Source organism: Alligator mississippiensis, chromosome 12, assembly GCF_030867095.1.
Source record: "Alligator mississippiensis isolate rAllMis1 chromosome 12, rAllMis1, whole genome shotgun sequence".
NCBI lineage: Eukaryota > Metazoa > Chordata > Crocodylia > Alligatoridae > Alligator > Alligator mississippiensis.
This window is the reverse complement of record NC_081835.1, coordinates 31,841,089-31,864,272: the sequence shown is the minus strand read 5'-3', so window position 1 is coordinate 31,864,272 and position 23,184 is coordinate 31,841,089. Positions and strand designations below refer to the sequence as shown.

Here is a 23,184-nt window from a genome sequence, read left to right as displayed (position 1 = left end):
CTGGTTGTAAAAAGCAACCAGGTTGGTCTGACAGGACCTGCCCCTAATGAACCCATATTGGTTGCCCCTGAGCATAATCTCCCCTGCTGGTCCCTTGCAGATGTGCACCTGGATGATTTTCTCAAAGATCTTCCCCAGGACCGAGGTAAGACTAACAGGCCTATAATTTCCTGGGTCCTCCCTCCTCCCTTTATTGAAAATGGGGACCACATTGGCCCTTTTCCAGTCGTCTGGCACCTGGACAGAGCACCATGAGTGCTCGTAAAGCCACAATGACCCCCACCAATTCCCTCAGCACCCTGGCATGGAGATCATCTGGACCTGCTGATTTAAACATGTCCAGCCTCACCAGAAGTTCCCTAACTAGGTTCTCTCTGACCCTAGGCCTGGCACTGCCTCCCCCAAGTCTGTCCAGAATCCCAGTGGTGGGGGGGATGTCCCGGTCCCTTCTCAGAAAAATGGAGGCAAAGAATTTGTTAAAGAGGTCAGCTTTATCATCTGATGAAACCACCAGATTGCCAAGCGTGTCCTGCAGGGGCCCCATGTTACCCAGTGCCTTCTTTTTACTCCCTATATATTTAAAAATGGACTTCTTGTTATCTTTAATCCTGGTCACTAGTCCTAGTTCTGTCTCTGCCTTAGCCTTCCTTTCAGCCCCACTTCCGTTTCAAGCAATGGAGGTATAATCCTCCTTGGTGATAGCCTCTCCCTTCCACTGGTTATACACCTCCTTTTTAGCTTTCAGATGTTCCTGAATGCCTTTGGTGAGCCAAAGTCATTTATTTACTTAATAAAATCAAGAGGTGGTAGGTGAGACCAGAAGGGTGGCTCATAAGCATGTGTAACACTAGGGCCAAGCTGTCGGTCCTGGCTCTTTTAAGGCTTGGGCTCTCGAGCCTGAAGGTACCAGACCTATTGTGGAACCCCAGACTTTTATCTGTAATGGATTGCCTCATATAGGTATGACTAGACAGGGTTGGAGGATTCCAGAAGGCCTGGACTTCTGCCCTTTATGATGTCATAGCCTCATTATGCATGCCATGACCCAGTTCCATCTTCTTAAGAGGACTGAAGCATGCACAGTTCTAGTAACCTCTGAGTGGGAAACTGAGTGGAATTCAGTGATGGTGTTAGGCCCCAGCCCAAGTCTGGGTTCGTGCCCGGTATGCAAAGGCCAATAAAGATACCAGGGGTGAAAGTATAAAAATGATTTATTGCTAGCAATAAAAGGTGCAAGCGGAATAATCTCCCAAGACAAGCACAAGCGCATTCAATACTGAGCCCCTTATATACCAGAGGTTGAATCTTCATAAGCATCCTTGTTTGCTAATTGGTTATAAAGGAGTGACGCAAGGAGTTCTTTACTGAGCATGTCTCTATACCTGTGTTTTAGCTATGTATCTCATTAACGTACATTAGCATATATCTTCCCCGCCTCGGGGTGTGATTTTTAGTATTTTAATGAGCTCTTTGCTCCAGTACCTCTGATTCTGTTTTTTTGTTTTCAAGCTTCCTCTATCTAAGACTGTCTGCCCCTTATCATTGCAGATGGGCATTCGACACACAACATTCACTTTTGCTTAGGCTTTGCATAGTAGTTTCTAGGTCAAACCTTACATTTCCCTCATCTGGAGCATTTATAATTATTATTAATTATGATTGCTCCATTCAATTTGACTTAACACAAATCTAGTATTCTCAGCTTTCTTTTTTTGCAAAATCATTTGATTTACCTTAGGCCTGAAGATAGATGCGATACAAACCGGTATACAATGGATACAGAAACAGATCATAATCCCTATAAAGCAAAACAGAATAACCATACAAAACAACTGCTTCAACCATCCAAAATTGGAAAGCCAGGAAGTTAACCAGGAAAAGTCTAAGCCAGATGTTTCTTTCAATGTCTGTGTCAATCATTGTAAGGCACCAATTTTGTCTTCAATTAGCACAGAATTATCAGTGAGGTTGAAGCAGCACATTCCTTTTAAGGTTTCACACCCCAGATTGTGTCGTAACAAGAGATAATCAATAGCGGCTCTATTCTCTAAGACAGCGTCCCTTAGTTGTTTTTGTTCAGCATTCAAGGCTGAGAGCGCTCGAGATGTAGCATTTAGTGCTTTTGCTAAAACACAGGCTACTGCATTAAGATTTCTGCTATTACTTACAGCAAGACCCGGAACCCCCACCATAGATGCAGCTAATGCTATGTATTCTGCCTTAGATAATAGTCCAGGGGAATAATTCTCGTCACAATCAGCAGTGAGAGTAGTGTATGCTCGTTTAAACCTCCCACCAAGAGGGGTTTGTTCAGTGTGCATTAGGTCAGACTTCCTTGGAAGAGCTGCAGTTACCCGGGCAATGGTGCATGGTCCCCCAGTAGCATTTGCTGGAAGGTATGAATATATCATTCTCCCGCAGGCCAGAAACCATCCTCGAGGAAGGATGGTATGTGTATATACATAGGATATTTGACTGGTCTTATTACAGAAGATTTTTCTACCTTGGTTCAATTTAAAGCAATTACTGGTACAATTCATTATTAAGAAACATTCAGAAATTAGCTGTTGCCTGAACCCATACAGAAAACATGTCTCTGCTTTTCTCTTTTACAACAGTCCCCCACTTATATATATCCTGATATGTATTTTCCTTTTTTACATCTTTCAGCATAGTATAATTCTGTAAAATTTTCAAAGGGGTAGGTACTGCAATTAAGCATGAGGTAAAAACCAGATGAGCATTGATCCCTCCTGCCAAGCAGAAGTCTGTTCTATTTAATATTTCCCGGGCCAGATAAATCCAGACATTTTCCTGAGGGTCAAATTCTTGTGGTAAAAGATTTTCCCCTCCTATAAGTAGGAGTGGACAAATTAGGGTGCCCCACACTAAAACCTTGAACAATTTCATAATAAGGCTTGTAAAACTTGATCAAAGATTGACAAATTATTCAAAGTTCCTTTCTTTTGAATAGGAATTTTAAGTCCCTTATTGGCTCCACCTTCCACTGTTCTCTGCCTCCGGTCCCGGAGTTTGCAGGAGTTTCTTCTTGTTCTGGTTCAGCCACCGGCTTTAGGCGACTGGAATGTATCCAAGTCTTGATTCTTTCGAGCTTTGCTGCCGTCGGGGTCGTTAAAAGTACTCTATACGGGCCCTTCCATCTGGCTCGAAGTGGTTCCTCATTCCAATCTTTCACAAGAGCGTAACTTCCAGGTAATAATCGATTTTCCGGGGTAGGAGACTGGTTCTGTGTCTGCAGCACGTCCCGTACCTGCTGATGAATGGAAGACAAAACAGAAACCAAAGACCATACATATTCTCTAATCATTCCCTCTCCTAAAACATGTAACTGTTGTTCAGTACCCATGGGCAGACTCAGAGGGTAAGGCTTACCATACATTATCTCAAATGGGCTTAATCCCAATTTAGAATGTGGTGCGACCCTTACTCGCAACAGGGCCAAGTGTAGGGCCTCTGGCCATTTGAGTCGAGCTTCTTGGCAAATCTTTGCAAGGTGTCTTTTTAAGGTCTGATTCATACGTTCCACTTTTCCACTGGACTGGGGTCTCCAAGGGGTGTGTAAATGCCAGCTGATTCCCAGGAACTCAGAAACCTTTTGAGTAATTTGTGCAATGAAATGTGGGCCATTGTCTGACCCTATTCCTTTTGGAAGTCCAAAGCGAGGTATAATTTCTCGTAGGAGTGCCTTGACCACCTCTCGGGCTTGGGCAGTCCGACATGGGAAGCACTCAACCCAATTAGAGAAAGTGTCCACAAAGACAAGGAGATATCTCATCCCCTGTTGCCGGGGTAACTCAGTAAAATCCACCTGCCATTCTTCTCCTGGCCCATTGCCTATTCTCTGATGTCCTGAAGTTTCTTTTCTCCCTCCTTTTGGGTTATTTCTCTGGCAGACCTCACATGTCTCTGATACCTTCTTGGCAGCCTCTCTTAATCCCACTCCAGTTACATAGTGACTGATCCACCTTATCAGGGCCCTGGGTCCATAGTGGGTGCCATGATGAGCTCTCTTCACTACCACATAAACCCAGGCAGCTGGGATGATAATGCGGCCATCCTTTGCTACTAGCCACCCGTGCTCCCCCTTCTTTGCTTGAAACTCTCTTATCAATTGTTTGTCTCTTTCCCCATACTGTGGTGTCACAGGCTGGTATAAGTCTGGGAGGAGAGGTAACAGATTACTTACTTCGGGCAGCAAGTCTGTCTGAGGTTTTTTAGCTGCTTTCTTTGCTGTAGCGTCAGCAAATCGATTACCTTTTGTGGATGAATCATCATTTTTCTTTTGATGAGCTTTGCAGTGCATTATCGCTACTTCTTTTGGTTCCCAGACTGCCTTAAGGAGGGCTTTTATCTGCTTGCTATGTTTAATGCCTGTTCCTTTTGAATCAAGTAGACCTCGCTCTTTCCATAGTGCTCCGTGAGCATGTAAAACAAGGAAAACATATTTAGAGTCAGTATAAATATTGACAGTTTTGTTGGCCGCCAATTGCAAAGCCCGAGTCATAGCAATGAGTTCAGCCTTTTGAGCTGAAACAGATGGGTTTAAAGGTCCTGCTTCTATCACATTCTGTGCAGTCACGATAGCGTATCCGGATTTTTGAATTCCATTCTCTATACTCAAGCTGCCATCAGTGTAAAACTCCAGGTCAGCTTTTTCAAGAGGTCTGTCTCTCAAATTTGGTCTTGAAGAATAAACAGTTTCCAATGTTTGCAAACAGTCATGCACAAGATCTGGTGTGTCACCCATAGATGGCAACAGTGTTGCTGGATTTACATTGCGAGAAATGGCTAATTTTATTTCAGGCTTATCTAGGAGGATGGCCTGATATCGAGCCATTCGTCCCAGAGTTAACCAGTTCCCTCCTTTCTGTTTCAAGACTGTAAGTACTGCATGAGGAATATATACAATCATTTCATGGCCTAGGGTTAATTTTTCAGCTTCTTGTATTAGCAGACAGGTAGCAGCAACAGCCCGGAGACAAGCAGGCCATCCACATGACACAAAGTCTAATTTTTTTGAAAAATATGCCACTGGTCGTTGCCAGCTACCCAATTTCTGTGTTAAGACTCCCACGGCTACCCCACCTCGGTCATGCACAAAAAGGGAAAAAGGCTTACTCGTGTCCGGTAGTCCTAAGGCGGGTGCTTCAATGAGAGCCTGCTTTAACTGGCAGAATGCTTGCTCACACTCTTCAGTCCATTCAAGTACCTTTTCATCTCCGTGTGTTGCCTCATATAGAGGTTTTGCAATAACCCCAAAATTTGGAATCCAAATCCTGCAAAAACCTACTGTACCTAAAAATCCTCGTAGTTGTTTCTTTGTTATTGGGGGTGCCAGCCGGCATATAGCTTCTTTTCTTTCAGGCAACAGGGCTCTCTGACCAGGCTGTAATTCAAATCCCAAATATGTGACCTTCTGGGATATGGGCTGCATCTTTTTCCTGGAAATGTGATACCCTTGTTGACCCAGAAAATTAAGGAGGCAAATTGTTCCTTCCAGGCAGCTTGCTTCAGTGGTGGCTGTTAAAAGCAAGTCATCTACATATTGCAAAAGAGCACAGGACAGTGGCAATTCTAGCCTGCGTAAATCCTTGCTTAATGCATTGCCAAATAAGGTTGGGCTGTTTTTAAATCCTTGGGGTAAAACAGTCCAGCACAACTGAGTCTTAATGCTAGTATCTGGGTCTTCCCATTCAAATGCAAATATTTCCTGAGATCCCTTCTCTACCGGTATACAGAAGAAAGCATCTTTTAAATCAATAACCGTAAACCAATTATGATCTGGGTTCAAAGCAGATAGCAAGGTGTACGGATTAGGCACGGCCGGGTATATACTCACAACCACTTTATTTACAGCTCTCAAGTCTTGGACGAAACGATATTCATTACTCTTAGGCTTCTTCAAAGGCAAGATGGGCGTGTTAAAAGCTGATGTACATTCACGGAGAAGGCCATACTCCAGGAACCGTTCAACTAACGGCTTCAGTCCTTTCCTGGCTTCCACCCGCATTGGATATTGTTTCACACATGGAGGCTGGGCCCCTGGCAAAAGTTGAATCTTCACAGGGTCAGCATTTTTAGTCTTCCCAGGTCGGTGACCTGCCCATACCCATGGAACAACAGCATCGAGCAGGGGTTGAGGAATATCCGGTGTACTCTCCTCTTGGAGAAGGCCAAGAAGGCAAGCCTGTAAATGCCACCCCTTTTCAGGAGGCACTGTTAAAAACATTTGCCCATCCTGGAACGACAACGTAGCTTGCAGTTTACAGAGGAGGTCTCTCCCTAAAAGGGGAACGGGGCAGTTTGGCATGTACAAGAATTGATGGGTAACTTCGGCCTGCCCAATATTACAGGTCATTGGCTGTAGGAAGGATTGTGTTACTGCCTTCCCTGTAACCCCTACCACCGGCACAATCTTTTTACTTAAAGGTTTCAGTTTTTGAGTTAAAACAGAATGGGCAGCACCTGTATCTACAAGAAAATCTACCAATTCATCTCTGTCCCCTAGTTGCATTTTAACCAGAGGCTCGTCAGGGGACACTGGGATCTGGGTTATCTTTCCCTCCCGGGCCTCCGGTCCCCTTCAATCTGAATCCCTTCCAAAAGCGAACAATCCACTGCTCTCCTCTTTCTTCTTTTCACCTTCCCCAACTTTTCGATAAGGGCATTCCTGCTTCCAATGTCCTTTTCCTTTGCAAAAGGCACATTGATCTTTCTCTAATGGACCCCGTCTCTGCGGCTGTCTCCAGGATCCCTCATCTCTAGGTTTTCTCGTGATTGCAGCTGCCACTAGGGCTGCCTGCATTTTTATCTCTCTCTCTCCTCTTTCTTGTCCTGTTTCTTTTTCTGAACACTTTCTCGGTTAGTAAATACTTGGTAAGCAATGTCTACTAGTTGGGAAATAGGCATACCTGTTGCTCCGTCTGCCTTCTGCAACTTCTTTCTAATGTCTGGTGCACTCTGAGCCATAAAGATCATATTTACCATGCGAGCGTTCGATGCATCCTCCAGATCCTCACGAGTGTATTGTCTGAAAGTATTGTAAATTCTTTCCAAAAAAGCACTCAGGGTCTCATTAGCCTCCTGTCGAATCTCATACACCTTACTGAGATTTTGAGGTTTTTTTCACAGCATCTCAATCCTCGGAGGATATATTCTCGATAGGCACAGATGGAGGTCATATCTTGGTCTGGTTTCCAATCTGGCTCCTGGATGGGGACATGATCGTCTCTATTTCCTTGCAGGTTCCCTGCAATAATTTCCTTTTCCACGTCCTCACAAGCTTTGTTCACTACCATTCTCTTTTCCTCTGGTGTCAACAAGATATCTAGAAGAGACTGAACATCTGCCCAAGTTGGGTTATGGGTTTTGAAAATCGTTTTAAACTGGTTCTGTACCTTTTCAGGATTCTCTCTCAAGCTGGGGTTATTGTTCTTCCAATTATACAAATCTGAGGTATTAAAAGGAATGTGCACAAAGGTTCGACGGTAGGTTGGCTCACCGTCATCTTCGAGAGGCCCGGGTACCACTTGTTCTCTTAGGGGAAATACCCCATTTCCCTTCCCACGGCCAGAATCAGATTCCCTGTGATATTTTCCCTTAACCCCGGAGTCTGCTTCTAACTGTACTCTCCATCCTCCTCCCGGGCTTATATCAGGAGAAGTCGGGGAGTTTGGAGATTGCCAAACACCTGACGGCCATGGTTGGCGCTGTTCCAGATCCCTATGTCGGGGAGTATTTACAACTTCTGCCTCAGGGGGGGAAGAAGCAGGAAGAGCAGATGCCAACGAGGAATCAGATGAATCAGGAGGAGGAGGAGGAGGAGGAAGAGGATAAGGTAAAGGCAACACAGGGGGAAGAGCCTCCGGCTCCGGACAGTCCAGGACAGGATTTGCAGCTGGTCAAGCCACAGCCATCTCACAGATCCCAACCCCCTCCCCCAATCCACATTCCTCCAAAACTTTTTTATCTCTACAAAGAGACATAAACGCTTGCGCATACATCAATTCCTCCCATTTACCATTCTGCCGGCAGAACAAAATCAATTGTAAGATGGTATTATAATTAACACTTCCCTCCCGAGGCCAATATTCTTTATCATCTAGCTGATAGCGTGGCCACGCAGTTTCACAGAAGAATTTAGCTTTCTTCTTAGTCATAGCATCCTCACCAAACTCTGCCCAATGTCTCAATATACAAGACAGGGGGGTACATTTGCTAACCTTACTGTTAATAGTACCCATTTCAGGACTGCCTTCCCGGTTCTGACCGTCCGACTTACCTGGGATCCAGGGATCTGTTTTTAGTCCTTGTCCTCACAGGGGAAAAATCACTGGTCTTGGACTCGGGCCAGACAGAATACTTACAGAGATAATCCCAGGCAGACCTACTGACGGTAGGCCTTATGCCCTTTCTACCCTCTCACCCAGGTGCCTGTTACTGATACTTTCACTCTATGGTGTTGCACCGTTAGGCTACTGCCGCCTCAGCGATCCAGCTTCTCCTGAAACAAAAGTCTCACCAGGAAAAGAAATCCCGGGGGCGCGCTCGACTTTTGATAAGAAAAAGCAGATAAACCGGTCGTCAGTTAGTCTGGGCAAAGCTTATCTACGGCAGTCCCATCTGGGGTGCCAAAAACTGTTAGGCCCCAGCCCAAGTCTGGGTTCGTGCCCGGTATGCAAAGGCCAATAAAGATACCAGGGGTGAAAGTATAAAAATGATTTATTGCTAGCAATAAAAGGTGCAAGCGGAATAATCTCCCAAGACAAGCACAAGCGCATTCAATACTGAGCCCCTTATATACCAGAGGTTGAATCTTCATAAGCATCCTTGTTTGCTAATTGGTTATAAAGGAGTGACGCAAGGAGTTCTTTACTGAGCATGTCTCTATACCTGTGTTTTAGCTATGTATCTCATTAACGTACATTAGCATATATCTTCCCCGCCTCGGGGTGTGATTTTTAGTATTTTAATGAGCTCTTTGCTCCAGTACCTCTGATTCTGTTTTTTTGTTTTCAAGCTTCCTCTATCTAAGACTGTCTGCCCCTTATCATTGCAGATGGGCATTCGACACACAACATTCACTTTTGCTTAGGCTTTGCATAGTAGTTTCTAGGTCAAACCTTACAATGGGTGTAAACTAGAGATGTGTGGAGAGATAAATGAGTGTTGTGTGCATAAGGTTTTGATTGGCTCACAACATGATTGACAGAAGTGATGACTGACAAGTGGACCATATAAATAGGGGTGATGTGCTGCACTGCAGGCACGTATAGTATCCTGTGGTGTTTGTGTCATTGTCTTTTGTTTGGTTCTGTTCTGTATTTGCATAGTTTAATTACAGCATGAGTACCTCCTGAAATGCGAGTGCCTCCTGCAGTGTGGGTGCGTCCTGCAAGATTATTATAGTGAGTGCATGTGTATGAAGTGATGGATGCTCTGGATTGCTTCATTTGCAACATCGAAGTCCTTAATTTCCATTACCCTTCTTCAATGGTGCAGGGGAAATGTATAAACCAGGGCTGAGTGAAGCTTCGGATGGTGATTTGATTTGGAAGAGATTTGGCCAGATTCGGTGGCTGAATCTCTGAATCCAAATTAAACCAGGGGACCAATTTAAGGGTCCGAACTGATTCGAAGCTCTCCAAATCTTCGGAAAAGATTCAGAGAGATTTGATGATTCGGACAGTTCCCGGTGGCTGCAGCACAGAGCTGCAACTGACTCTGAGATGATAAATAGGGGCCAGGGGGGTGGGAGCTGGGGGAGCGGGGAGAGGACCATGGGGGGACCCCAGTCCCCACCCATGGCTGCCCCACCTGCCCCAGCTCAGTACTTTAAAAAAAGGCCCCAGTGCTTACCAGGTGTTGCCAGGTGGGGAAACAATCCCTGCTGCCCCGCACTGCATGGGGGGGTCTGTATGAGCCCTCCAACCCCACCTCGCTCCCCCAGCCCCTCCACAGGTGCCCTGCCTGGGTGAGTTACAGCCCTTTAAGAAAAAAAAACCTGAGAAAAGCCCAGCATTCACCACTCCTGCAACGGCCTTGGGGCTTCGGTGGCTCATGCTCGGGCAGCAGCCAAATCTCTGAATCATAGAAGTAGGGTCAGAAAGGACCTTGTAGATCTTCAAGTCTGACCCCCTGCCTGGGCAGGAGGAAAACTGGGCTCAAATGACCCCAGCCAGGTAGGCATCAAGCCTCTTCTTAAAGACCCCCAGGGTAGGAGCCAGCACCACTTCCCTTGGAAGTTGGTTCCAGATCCTAGCCACCCTAACTGTGAAGTAGTTCTTACGGATGTCTAATCTAAACCTACTCTCCAACAACTTGTGGCCGTTATTCCTTGTTATCCCGGGGGGCACTAGGGGAAACAAGGTCTCCCTCAAACCCTTCTGGTCCCCCCTAGTGAGTTTATAGATGGTCACCAGGTCTCCTCTCAGCCTTCTCTTCTGAAGGCTGAACAGGTTCAGGTCCTGTAGCTTCTCACTGTAGGGTCTGCCCTGCTGTCCCCAGATCATGCGGGTGGCCCTCCTCTGGACCCTCTCAATGTTGTCCACATCCCTCTTGAAGTGGGGTGCCCAGAACTGGACACAGTACTCCAGCTCTGGCCTGACCAGTGTCACGTAGAGGGGGAAGATCACCTCCTTGGCCCTACTTGAGATGCACCTGTGGATGCACGATAAGGTCTGGTTAGCCCTGCCGACCGTGACCTCGCATTGTCGGCCCATGTTCATCTTGGAGTCAGTGATGACTTCAAGATCCCTTTCTGCCTCCGTACTCTCAAGAAGGGAGTTTCCCATCTTATAAGTGTGCTGCTGAATACTACTGCCCAAGTGCAGCACACTGCACTTGTCAGTATTGAAACGCATCCTGTTTTTGTTAGCCCACTCTTGCAACCTATCCAGGTCTTTCTGCAGTCTTTCCCTCCCTACTAGCGTGCCCACCTCACCCCAAATTTTGGTATCATCAGCAAATTTGAACAGGTTGCTTTTCACCCCATCATCCAAATCACTGATAAAGAAATTGAACAGTGCGGGCCCAAGGACCAAGCCCTGGAGGACTCCGCTGCCCACTTCCCCCCAGGTCGAATATGACCCGTCCACCACCACCCTCTGAGTACGACCCTTCAGCCTATTTGCAATCCATCTGACTGTGTAGGCATCGATGCCACAGTTGCCTAGTTTTTTAATGAGGATGGGGTGGTCGACAGTGTCAAAGGCCTTGCTGAAGTCCAGAAAGACTACATCCACGGTGACACCTGCATCCAATGCTTTTGTGACCTGATCGTAAAAGGCAATCAGGTTGGTCTGACATGACCTGCCCTTAATGAAACCGTGCTGGTTGCCCTTGAGCATCATCCCTGATGCCGGCCTGTCACAGATGTGCTCCTTGATGATCTTCTCAAAGAGTTTCCCCAGGATTGAGGTAAGACTGACAGGCCTATAGTTGCCTGGGTCCTCCCTCCTCCCTTTTTTAAAGATGGGGACCACATTGGCCATCTTCCAATCATCTGGAACCTGGCCCAAGCACCACGAGCACTCATAAAGCCGTGCCAAGGGCCCTGCAATAACCCCTGGTAGCTCCCTCAACACCCTGGAGTGGAGAGCATTTGGACCTGCTGACTTGAAAACATCCAGCCCCTCCAGAAGAACTCTAACCTGGTTCACCTCAACCTTAGGTCTTGAGGCATTCCCCTCGAGTCCGTCTTGAAACATGGTGGGGGAGTCCTAGTCCCTGCACAAGAAAATGGAGGTGAAGAATTTGTTAAAGAGGTCTGCCTTCTCCTCTGGTGCAGCCACCAGATTGCCCAGCGCATTTTGCAGGGGCCCCACATTTCCCAATGCCTTCTTCATCCTCCCTATATATTTGAAAAAGGACTTTTTATTCTCTTTGATCTTGGATGCTAGTCCTAGCTCTATGTCCGCCTTAGCTTTCCTAACAGCCCCCCTACAGGCCCGAGCAGTGGAGGTATACTCTTCTTTCGAGATAGTGCCCCCCCCCCCCCTTTCCACCAGGTGTACACCTCCTTTTTGGCAACCAGGCATTCCCGGACGTCCTTGGTGAGCCAGGGTGGCTTTTGGGCACTCTTGACCCCCTTACTTCTTGTTGGGATTGTCACCCCTTGGGCCCTGAGTATTGTCTCCTTAAGGAACGACCACTCATCTTGGGCACCAAGTTCCCCTGCCCTCAAGAACCCCAGTGCCTCTCCCACCAATCTCCTCAACTCGTTGAAGTTAGCCGTCTTGAAGTCTAGGGCTACCGCCTTGCTGCAGGCCCTTGTCACCCTGTGCTGGATGATGAATTCCAGCAAGTGATGATGACTATCACCCAGGTGGTCAAGGACCTGGAGGCCCCTTACCAGCTCATCACCTGTGGCCAAGACCAGGTCCAACAGGGCATTTCCTCTGGTGGGACTGTGCACCTCCTGGGTTAAGTGGAGGGCCTGTATCTCAGCCAGGAACCTCCTGGAACGGTCTGACCTGGCTGACTGCTCCTCCCAGCAGATGGCTGGGTAATTTAGATCACCCATGACAACTACATCCCTTGCCTTAAGTGCCTCTGCAAGCTGGCCTGAAAATTCCTGGTCCAGCTCTTCCCCTTGGTTGGGGAGTCTGTAGTAGACCCCCACCATTAAATCCCTCTCCCCATGACCCCCTTGTATCTTGACCCAGAGCACTTCAGCTTGCCCCTCCTCCGACCCCATTTTGCTGGCAGAGGATGTGTATTGCTCTTTGACATACAGCGCCACACCACCTCCCTTCTTTCTCTGTCCTGCCTGTAGAGCCTATAGCCCCTAATGCTAACTGCTCAGTCATGGGATGAATCCCACCACGTTTCTGTAAGCCCTACTATGTCTGGGTTTGAACTGGCTATTCTGAGGGCGAGTTCCTCCTGTTTGTTCCCCATACTCCGAGCATTGGTATACAGGCATTTAAGGCCTTGCATAGCTGTGCATGCCACCCCCTGATTAGAAAAACTATCTGGACCCCTGTTTCTTACCTGGGCACTCCTTGCATGCATCACCTGTCTTGCTTGGGTAGTGTCTCCACGTCTTCCTGCAGCCCCCTCCCCCGGCAAGGCTAGTTTAAAGCTCACCGTACAAGATCAGCCAACCTGAAAGAGAAGACATGCTTGCCTTTAAGAGAGAGATGAAGCCCATCCCGCCCCAGCAAGTCCCCGGCCTGAAAGCATGGGTCATTATCTAGGAACCCAAGGCTCACCTGGCGGCACCAACTCCGTAAGCGATGGTTGACCTTGCCAATGCAGGCCTTGTATCACCGTCCCCTCCTAGTCACAGGAAGAAGAGAGGGGGCCCAGGTGGTATTCTCCATCTCCTTAAGCTTGGCTCCCAGAGCCTTGAAGTCCTTCATAATGTGGTTAGGGTTTCCCCTGGCCTCGTCATTTGTTCCCACGTGGATGACAACCATGGGGTACTGGTCTGCAGGTCGGATGTAGGCCGGGATCCTCTCCATGATGTCCCGAACCTGAGCCCCAGGCATGAAGCAGACCTCCCGCGTCATGGGGTCAGGCCGGCAGATGGGTCCTTCCAGCCTTTGTAGGATGGAGTCTCCGATGATGAGGACCCAGCATTTCTTCCTGCTGGTTTGAATCGGATTTGGCCGAATCAAATCGGGACAGTGATTCTCATCACTGAATCAAATCACTGTCCCCCAAATTGGCTGAATCCAAAGCAAATACTAGCTGCTTCACACAGGTCTAGTATAAACCTCCCTGGGTCTCAGGCATGTTCTGTTGGTGAGAGCTGTCAGGGCCACAAGGTGACAAGGCCTGTGGGTGCAGTATACTGATACTCAGTGTCAGTAGTGTATGTAGTGCCATGTATATAGCTGTTAATTTTGTTTGTTGACCATGTATTTTGCCTGTTCTTTAGTTGTAATACTCTTGTGACCTCTTGTGACTAATACAATAGTCTAATACGTTTTGAAACTTAGTTGTCTGTCATATTTAATTCAAAGCCTTCAGGTGTAGGCCATGATGTTCTACCATGTAGTCAATTAGTCTACTGCACATTTCATAGTTGGTAGGGTCTGAAGGGACCTGAGCAGATCAGCAAGTTCGACCCCCTGACATGGGCAGGAAAGAATGCTGGGGTCAAATGATCCCGGCTAGGTGTCTATCTAGCCTCCTTTTAAAGACCCCTAGGGTATAAGTGAGCACCACTTCCCTTGGAAGTTGGTTCCAGATCCTAGCCACCCTGACTGTGAAGTAGTGCCTCCTGATATCTAGCCTAAATCTACTTTCAATCAACTTATGGCCATTATTCCTTCTTACTCCCAGTAGTGCTCGGGGGAACAGGGACTCTCCCATTTCCTGCTGGTCTCCCTTGGCCAGCTTATAGATGGCCACCAGATCCCCTCTCAGCCTTCACTTGTGCAGGCTGAACAGGTTTAGAGCTCGTAGCCTCTCCTCATAGGGCCTGCCCTGCTGCCCCCGATCATGCGAGTGGCCCTCCTCTGGACCCCCTCAATGCTGTCCACATTCCTCCTGAAGTGCGGCACCCAGAACTGGATGCAGTACTCCAACTGCAGCCTGAATAAAGTCATATAGAGGGGGAGGATCACTTCCTTGGACCTGCTCGTGATGCATCTGTGGATGCATGACAAGGTGTGGTTAGCCTTCCTGACTGCATCCCGACATTGGCAACCCATGTTCATCTTGGATTCTATGATGACTCCAAGATCCTTTTCTGCCTCTGCACTGACAAGAAGGGAGTTCCCCAGCCTGTAGGTATGCTGCTGGTCCTTTCTCCCTAGGTGCAGTACCCTGCACTTGTCAGTATTGAATCCCATCTTATTCTTATCCACCCACCCCTGTAACCTGCCCAGATCCATTTGCACCCTATCCCTCCCTTCTAGCATGCCCACTTCTCCCCACATCTTAGTGTCATCCGTGAATTTGAACAAGGTGATTTTCACCCCCTCATCCAAGTCGCTGATGAAGAAGTTGAACAGTGCGGGCTGGAGGACTAAGCCCTGTGGGACCCCACTGCCCACATCTTTCCAGGTTAAAAATGTTCACTACCACTCTCGGGGTGTGCCCCTCCAGGCAATTGGTGACCCATCTGACTGTGTAGGTATCAACACAACAATCTCCTAATTTTTTAACAAGAATGGGGTGAGAGACAGTGTCGAAGGCCTTCCTAAAGTCCAGAAAGACTACGTCCACCGCAACACCTGTGTCCAAGGATTTTGTGACTTGGTCATAGAAGGCCACCAGGTTGGTCTGACAGGACCTGCCTCTAATGAAACCATGTTGGTTGCCCCTCAGCACACACTCCCCTGCTTGCCTCTCGCAGATGTACATGTGGATAATTTTCTCAAAGAGCTTTCCCAGGACTGAGGTAAGACTAACAGGCCTGTAATTTCCTGGGTCCTCCTTCCTCCCTTTTTTGAAAATGGGGACCACGTTGGCCCTTTTCCAGTCCTCTGGCATATTGCCTGTCACCATGAGTGCTTGTAAAGATGTGCCAGGGGTCCCACAATGACCTCTGCTAATTTCCTCAGCACTCTGGGGTGGAGATAATCAGAACCTGCTGATTTGAATACATCCAGTCCCACCAGAAGTTCCCTGACTAGGTCCTCTCTGACCCTGAGCCTGGCTGTGCCTCCTCTGGGACCGTCAGAGATTCTGGTGGAGGGGATGACCTGGTCCCTGCTCAGAAAAATGGAGGCAAAGAAATTGTTAATAGGTTAGCTTTGTCGTCTGGCGAGACCACCAGATTTCCAAGCGTGTCCTGCAGAGGCCGCACATTACCCAGAACTTTCTTTTTACCCTCTATGTATTTATAAAAGGATTTCTTGTTATCCTTGATCTGGGTTGCTAGTCATAGTTCCATCTCCACCTTGGCCTTCCTAACAGCCCCCCTACAATCCTGAGCAATGGAGGTATAGTCCTCCCTGATGATGGTCCCTCCCTTCCATTGGATGTATGCCTCCTTCTTAGCTTTGAGACATTCCTGGATGCTTTTGGTGAGCAATGGGAGCTTTTGAGCACTCTTGCCCACTTTGATCCATGTTGGGATTGCCACCCTTTGGTCTTGGAGGATCGTCTCCTTCAGGAATGACCACTCTTCTTGGACTCCCAACTCCCCATCACCCCAGGATGTCAGTGCCTCCCCGACTAGTCTCCTTAGCTCAATGAAATCCACCCTCCTGATGCCTAGGGCTGCTGTCTTGTTGCAGGTCTTTGCCACCCTGCGCTAGATGGTGAATTCCAATAGGCAATGATCACTATTGCCCAGGTGATCAAGCATCTGCAGTCCCCTCACCAGGTTGTCACTTGTGGCCAGGACCAGGTCTAACAAAGCATTTCCCCTGGTGGGACTGTGCACCTCCTGGGTTAGATAGAGGTCCTGTAACATGGCTAGGAACCTACATGAGTGGTCAGGCCTAGCTGACTGTTCTTCCCAGCAAATGTCCAGATAGTTTAGGTCACTCATGATGACCACATCCTTCGACTTAAGTGCCTCCGCGAGCTGAAGTGAGAATTCCCGGTCCAGCTCTTCTCCCTTGTTGGGTGGTCTGTAGTAGACCCCCACCATTAAGTCCCTTTCCCCTTGACTTCCTTGTATTCTGACCCAGAGCACTTCAGTCTGCCCCTCCTCTGACCCAGTGCTGCTCATTGAGGATGTGAATTGCTCTTTGACATGGAGCGCCACACCCCCCGTCTTTCCTTCCTGTTCTATCCCTCCTGTACAGCCTATAGCTCTTAATATTCACCACCCAGTCATGCACTGGATCCCACCACATTTCGGTGAGCCCCACTATGTCTGGTTTTGTGTTAGCTAGCAGGAGGGCAAATTCCTCCTGCTTGTTCCCCATACTTCAAGCATTACTGTAGAGGCATTTAAGGCCTCCTGAAGGTGTATGCACCACCCCCCTAATCCTAGGACTATTCAGGTCTCTACCACCTGTGCCCCTGTCTCCTTCATCTTGCCCCCCAGATCATGGTAGTCCTTCATCAGATGGTCTGGGCTTCTCTTGACCGCATCATTTGTGCGCACATGAATTAGTACAGTGGGGTAGTAATCAGTGGGCCGGATAATGGCCGGGATCATCTCTGTCACATCCTGAATCCTCACTCCGGGCAGACAGGAGACCACGCATGTCAAGGGATCCTGGTGACAAGTGGGACCCTCTGTACCTCTCAGTATCGAGGTCACCTATGATGAGCACTCATCAGCTCTTCTTCTGGGTCAACTTGCCTCCTTCAGTCTGTTCAGTGCATGGAGTGGCCTCCTTTCCAGAGGTTTCCTCCTCTCCTTCCTCCTCCTCCAGTATCACCAGGGCCTCATACCTGTTCTCCAGCTGGACTGGGGGAACTGGTAGTGCACTGCCACGAGCAGTCCTGGCTCTGGAGGGAACTTTCTGCCATTCTGCTGTGGAGGGCATCTCCCGGGGTGCTTCTCCCTTTGGTGCTTGGCCCTGCAGGGAAAGGAAATACCTGTCAATTTCATTCTCCACTTCTTTGATCCCCCTCAGCCTGCTAACCTCCTCCTGGAGCTCCCTCACCCATATCTCCAAGGCCCTAAGATGGGTACCTGCAGGACAGGTGTGGGGGCCCCCATTCTGTGCCCCCCTGGCCATCCCCCACAGGCCAGGGGGCAGGGTGATGCCAGCTCCCCCATGTGCTTTGTCTGGGTGGAGGCCTCAGAGGAGCCCTGGGAAGGCAGCAGCCCCCGGGCAGGGGCCCTAGCAGCACTCCACATTGGAACTGTACATGTGCATGCTGCCTTCTCCTTACCCTTGCTGAAGACTTCCTCCTGGCCCTTCATGCTTGCCATCCTGTGCAAACGCTGGTGTGCTGTGCTGGCTCCCTCTGCCCTGCTTACCTTATCCTATGACCTTGAAAAATCTATGGCAGAAAATCCTGTGTACACCTTCCCATGAACTGCCCTGGAAACTGCTCCTGTTGGCAGTCCCTGTTTGCTGGCTACCTGGTTGCCTGGGGAATCCCCTTTTATACCCTCCTGGGCCTGGCCTGGGCTGACTCAGGCATAGGCAGCTATCGCACAGCAATCACAATCAGCAATCAACACTCACTCACTCCCAGCTTCTCAGAGCACATACCCACCAAACAGACACACGCTCAGCTGAACCAAAGCTTCAGGCAGCTGGATCACTTACTTTTCCTGGGTAGGATCTAGTGCCTGGCCTGGCTTCTCACTTCTTTCCTCCCTCCTCTTGCCTCCAGCAACTGCCTGGAAACTGCTCCTGTTGGCAGTCCCTGCTTGCTGCCTCCCTGATCACAGGCTCTTGTGTAGATGTACCTACTGTTATAATGGTGATTAATGCTTTAGAACTGTTTATAGATATATTGTATTACATATTTATAGATATCTAAGCCATTTTCTTGGTGAAAGCAGCAAAGATAAAGAATGGCATTGTAACAAGAGGGCAGTCAGGGTCACCGTGCTCTCCCCTGTTGCCTCCTTTACTGTGTCAAGTTGCCGACTGGCACCCTCCAATTCTTTCCCGCCACAACTTTGATGTTATATATATATATATATATATATATATATATATATATATATATATATATATATATATATATTTATAGGGAGGCTGCCTTTTGTCTTCTGGTCCACAGTTCTCCTGTTAGCTCTAGTTCTTCAACAGTAGAAAATGTTCCTGTATACTCCAGCCTTATGGGCTATGCATGGCTCCAACCACCCCTGTACCACATCCCAAGCCTTGCAGATGTGACTGATGTTGTTAGGTCACTCTATCTCTGTGCCCTCCCTGGCGCTCGGGCTCTCTGCAGCCCTGTCTCTCTCCGCGCCCTCTCTAGCGCTCGGGCTCTCTGCCCTTTTCTCTGGGGCCTTCTCAGTAATGCCGCCTTCTCTCGGGGCCTTCTCAGTAATGCTGCCTTCTCAACTGCCCCTTTCTGGGGCCTGTGTACCCTGAATGCTGCACCCTTGCTGGCGCTGGGGTTCCCTCACTATTGTGGGCCCTTATGAGGCCTCCTCCAACCCCTAATAGCCTCACCCAAACCACCGGTAACAAACAGCAACACAAACACAAGCCCCTGGGCTATAACACAAACAGAAGCCGCCCAGCTATAATCACGCTCAAGCCTACCAGGGTTTCTTCCTCCTACAGCAGTGTCAGATGCTCTTGCATCAGGCTTCTCCTTTCTTTCATGACCAAGAGCTCTTTCTTCCTTGGCTGCTGGTAGGGAACTGCCTCCTGCCTGTGATTTATATAGGAGCCAGGCCCTACCCCTTCTTGTCAGCTGTCTAGGCAGGTGTGAATCACTAGTTCCCCCTAGTTGCCTCAGCAACCGGTGCCTGAGGGGTTATCTCAGCTCTCCAAGTAGCAGGCACTTTAGTGCCCTGCCACAGGCATAAGAAATAACTTACAGTGTGGAAAGTGTAAGGACTGAATGGCTAAAGAGTAAATAAAGTACAGTGGAACTCTTCTTGATATAAAGTTGCAGATTGTCTATTTTCTTACATTCTGTTCCTTTCAACAATGTCCTTTGTAGTGAATAATATTGCTTTGGGTACAGTGAACACACATTGATCTAAACAGCCTTTCCCCCCTTTTCAATGTTAGAAAGAATACAATTGTTATCTGGAAAGACAATCTTCAATTTAAGTCCATTTTCCACAATAATCCTGGAAGATTTCTGCTTGTTTATCAGATGCAGGTGTGACTAGATTTCCTTGCAAGGGGAGTAGGTAGGTGCCTATTTACCAGAATACTACCAGTTAAAATAGTACTATTTACTATTTTAAATTAGCTTTGACATGTTAAAAACACCAATGTGTTCCTGAATGTGGAACTTGACTGCATAGGTAAAATTGTTTATTTGTGTTACTACAGAGAACAAAATCTTTGCTTCCTGGTTTGGGCATTTTGTGATGGATGAAGGTGTCGAACACTTGCAAACAGATAGAGCTCTCTAGCTCCTGACGTGTTACTAGCACTGTTAGTGTAGGTCAGTGATCTTTGTTTTGTGTAAATGGCTGGCACACGTAAATGGCAGCAGCTGAACTAATGTTTCTTGAATTGAATTTGAACCAAAAGCGTTGTTAGGAGAAACTTTGGTAAGAGTCAGAAAAAAACAAATCTTGAAGTAGGGAGAGAGAACATCAGAACTCTTCCTGCGTAGGGTAACTTTACCCAGGCAGCAGACCTTGTCTAAATGTATTAGATCTCTCTGCCTTCCGGCATCTCTCTGAATTCTTGTGGCTGATGGCTTTAAAAACAAGAAACAAAACATAGGTTTTATCTCATGTCAGCCTCTGCCTGCAACTCAGCTGTTAAGCAAATTGAGCACTGATGCTGAATCTCTTACTCTCAATCTCTAGCTTCAGACTTGGCAGCACATTGCAGGACAGAAAATCTGCTTTTATCTTTTTATTCTTCAAATTCTTCTCTATTTTTCACTAATGCTCCCTGCCCAGAGTCCATAACCATTAACATACATCAAGTTTCTTAATTGGAGTTTCTTAAGGCAATGCAAAACTCAAGAAAATACATAAGATTAAAAGCAATAGGCAAAAAGTCTATTTGTATAACAGCAATAATAAATGAAAGAAGTTGCATTTATCATGCTTTCTGTTTGCAGTCTCCATTGTCCAGTCCCTGCATTGTGGTTCCAGTGTCCCAAGCAGGACTTTGGCTGGGAGAGGGAAAGGCTATACAAGTACCACATTGCCCAAGCATCCCTGGAAGTAGCGACATGCTTCTCACCCAAAAGACAACCCCCTTTGCAGCTGTTCCTGGCTGCTTTTAACTCTTTGCTCCTTGCCCATGTACGTGCAAGTCCTTCTGCCTTGCAAGGGACAGGTAGGCTTCCAATTGTGCTGGGGGCACTTCCCCAGCTGGAGCTGCTTGTCATGGCAGCTCCTCCCATGTGAACTTCCAACCAGTTTATGTGGCCATGGCACAGCTGCATCTGTCTCAGGGGGGCAGAGCAGAGAGCCATCCTGGGCCAGAAGCAGATCAGATGTGCTTCTCCCCACTGGGCCCCAGTACAGGCTTACATGAGGCATTACTTCTTTCTTTTAGTACTATCTATCCAAGTAAAGCTTGTAAGACAAAGCTCATAGATTGTAAATTTTATTTTTACTATTGTATATTTAAATATGGAAAACAATATCACTCACAAAGACATTCTAAAGGGAACAGGACTAGGCTAAAATTCTTGCTAGTAAATTGGACAAATTATAGCCAAGTCTTAAAATCCTCCAAGGATGGAGATTCTACAATCTCTCTGGGTAGCCTGTTCAAATGTTTTACTACCCTCCTGTGAGAAAGTTTTTCCTAATATCAAACCTAAACTTCCCTTGTTGCAACTTGAGACTATTGCTCTTTGTTCTGTCATCTGTCACCACTGAGAAAAGTTTAGCTCCATCCTTTTTGTAACCACCCTTAGGTAATTGAAGGCTGCTATTAAATCCCCCCTCACTCTTCTGTTCTCCAGACTAAATAGCCCACTTCCTTCAGTATCTCCTCATAAATCCTGTGCCCCAGCCCCCTAACCATTTGCATTGCCCTTTGCTTTACTGCCTACAATTTGTCTACGTTCTTTCTGTAATAGGGAACCCAGAACTGAACACAATACTCCATACGTGGCCTCACCAGTGCTGAATAGCAGGGAAGAATCAATTCCCTTAATATGCTGGCAACTCTTCTACTAATGCAGCTGAGCATGCCATTAGCCTTCTGCACCAAAATGGCACACTGTTGGCTCATATTCAGGTCATTTTCCACTATAACCTCTAGGTCCTTTTCTGCAGAGCTTCTGCTTAGCTAGTCAGTCCCCAGCCTGTAGTAATACATGGGATAGTTCCATCCTAAGTGCAGGATTTTGCACTTGTCTATACTGAACCTCATGAGATTTCTTTTGGTTTAATCTTACAAATTGTTGAGGTCACTCTGAATCTTAGCCTTACCCTCCAGCATATCCACTACTTATCCCAGCTTGGTGTTATCTGTGAACTTTCTGAGGATGCACTCATCTTCCAGGTCATTGATGAAGATATTGAACAAAACTGGCCTGAGAACCAACCCCTAGGGCACTCCACTTGATACTGGCTTCCAACTAGACATTGAGCCATTGATTATTAGCCTTTGAGTCCAACAATCCAGCCAGGTTTCTATCCACCTTACAGTCCATACATCCAACCCAGACTTTCTTAGCTTGCTTGCAAGAATGTTGTGGGAGACCATATCAAAATCCTAGCTAAAGTCAAGGAATATCATGTTCACTACTCTTCCCACATCCACAGAGCCAGTCATCTCATCATAGAAGACAATTAGGTTGGTCAGGCATGACCTGCCCTTGGTGAATCCATCCTGACTGTTCCTGATCACCTTCTTCTTCCCCAAGCGCTTAGCAATGGATTCCCTGAGGACCTGTTCCATGGTTTCTTCAGGGGCTGAGGCAAAGCTGACCAGTCTTCAGTTCCTTAGATCTTCTGGGATCTCCCTCAATCACCACTAGTTTTCAAAGATGATGTCCAGTGGCTCTGAAATCATATTGGCCAGCTCCCTCAACCTCCTCGGGTGTATTGTGTCTGGCTCCATGGACATGTACACATACAGATTTTCTAAATAGTCCATAACCTGTTCTTCCACCACTGTTGGCTCCTCACCTCCTCCCCAAACTGTGCTGCCAGATTCAGTAGTCTGGGAGCTGACCTTGCCTGTGAAGGTTGAGGTGAAGAAGTTATTGAGTACTTCAGCCTTTTCCACATCATCTGTCACTAGGTTGTCTCTCCCATTCAGTAAGGGGGGCATACTTTCCTTAACCTCTCTTGTTGCTGACATACTTGTAGAAAACGTCTTGTTACCCTTCATATCCCTTGCTAGCTGCAACTCCATTTGCACTTTGGCCTTCCTGTTTTCATTCCTGCATGCCTGACCAATACTCTTATACTTCTTCCTAATCATTTGTCCAAGTTTCCACTTCTTGTAAGCTTTCTTTTTGTGTTTTAGGTCACTGAAGAGTTCCCTGCTGGTCTTCTTCCATACTTGTTAGTCTTTCTGTGCATCAGGATGGTTCCTGAGCCCTCATTAAGTTTTTTGAAACCTCTTCTGGACTCTTTTCCCTCTTAGACTGACTTTCCAGGGGATCCTGCCCATCAGTTCCCTGAGTGAGTCAAAGTCTGATTTTCTGACATCTATGTTCCATACT

General features: G+C 47.4%; 1 protein-coding gene across 1 annotated transcript; it reads right to left on the bottom strand.

The window, feature by feature from the left end:
- Nucleotides 1-1,135: 1,135 nt before the first annotated feature.
- Nucleotides 1,136-6,826, bottom strand: LOC132244525 (uncharacterized). The gene is made up of 2 exons (XM_059715919.1): nucleotides 3,394-6,826; nucleotides 1,136-3,274 (listed from the first exon to the last, which is right to left on the bottom strand). The coding sequence occupies exons 1-2, from the start codon at nucleotides 6,533-6,535 to the stop codon at nucleotides 3,180-3,182; spliced, it is 3,237 nt and encodes a 1,078-aa protein (XP_059571902.1). The 5' UTR covers nucleotides 6,536-6,826; the 3' UTR covers nucleotides 1,136-3,179.
- Between the last annotated feature and the right edge of the window lie 16,358 nt (nucleotides 6,827-23,184).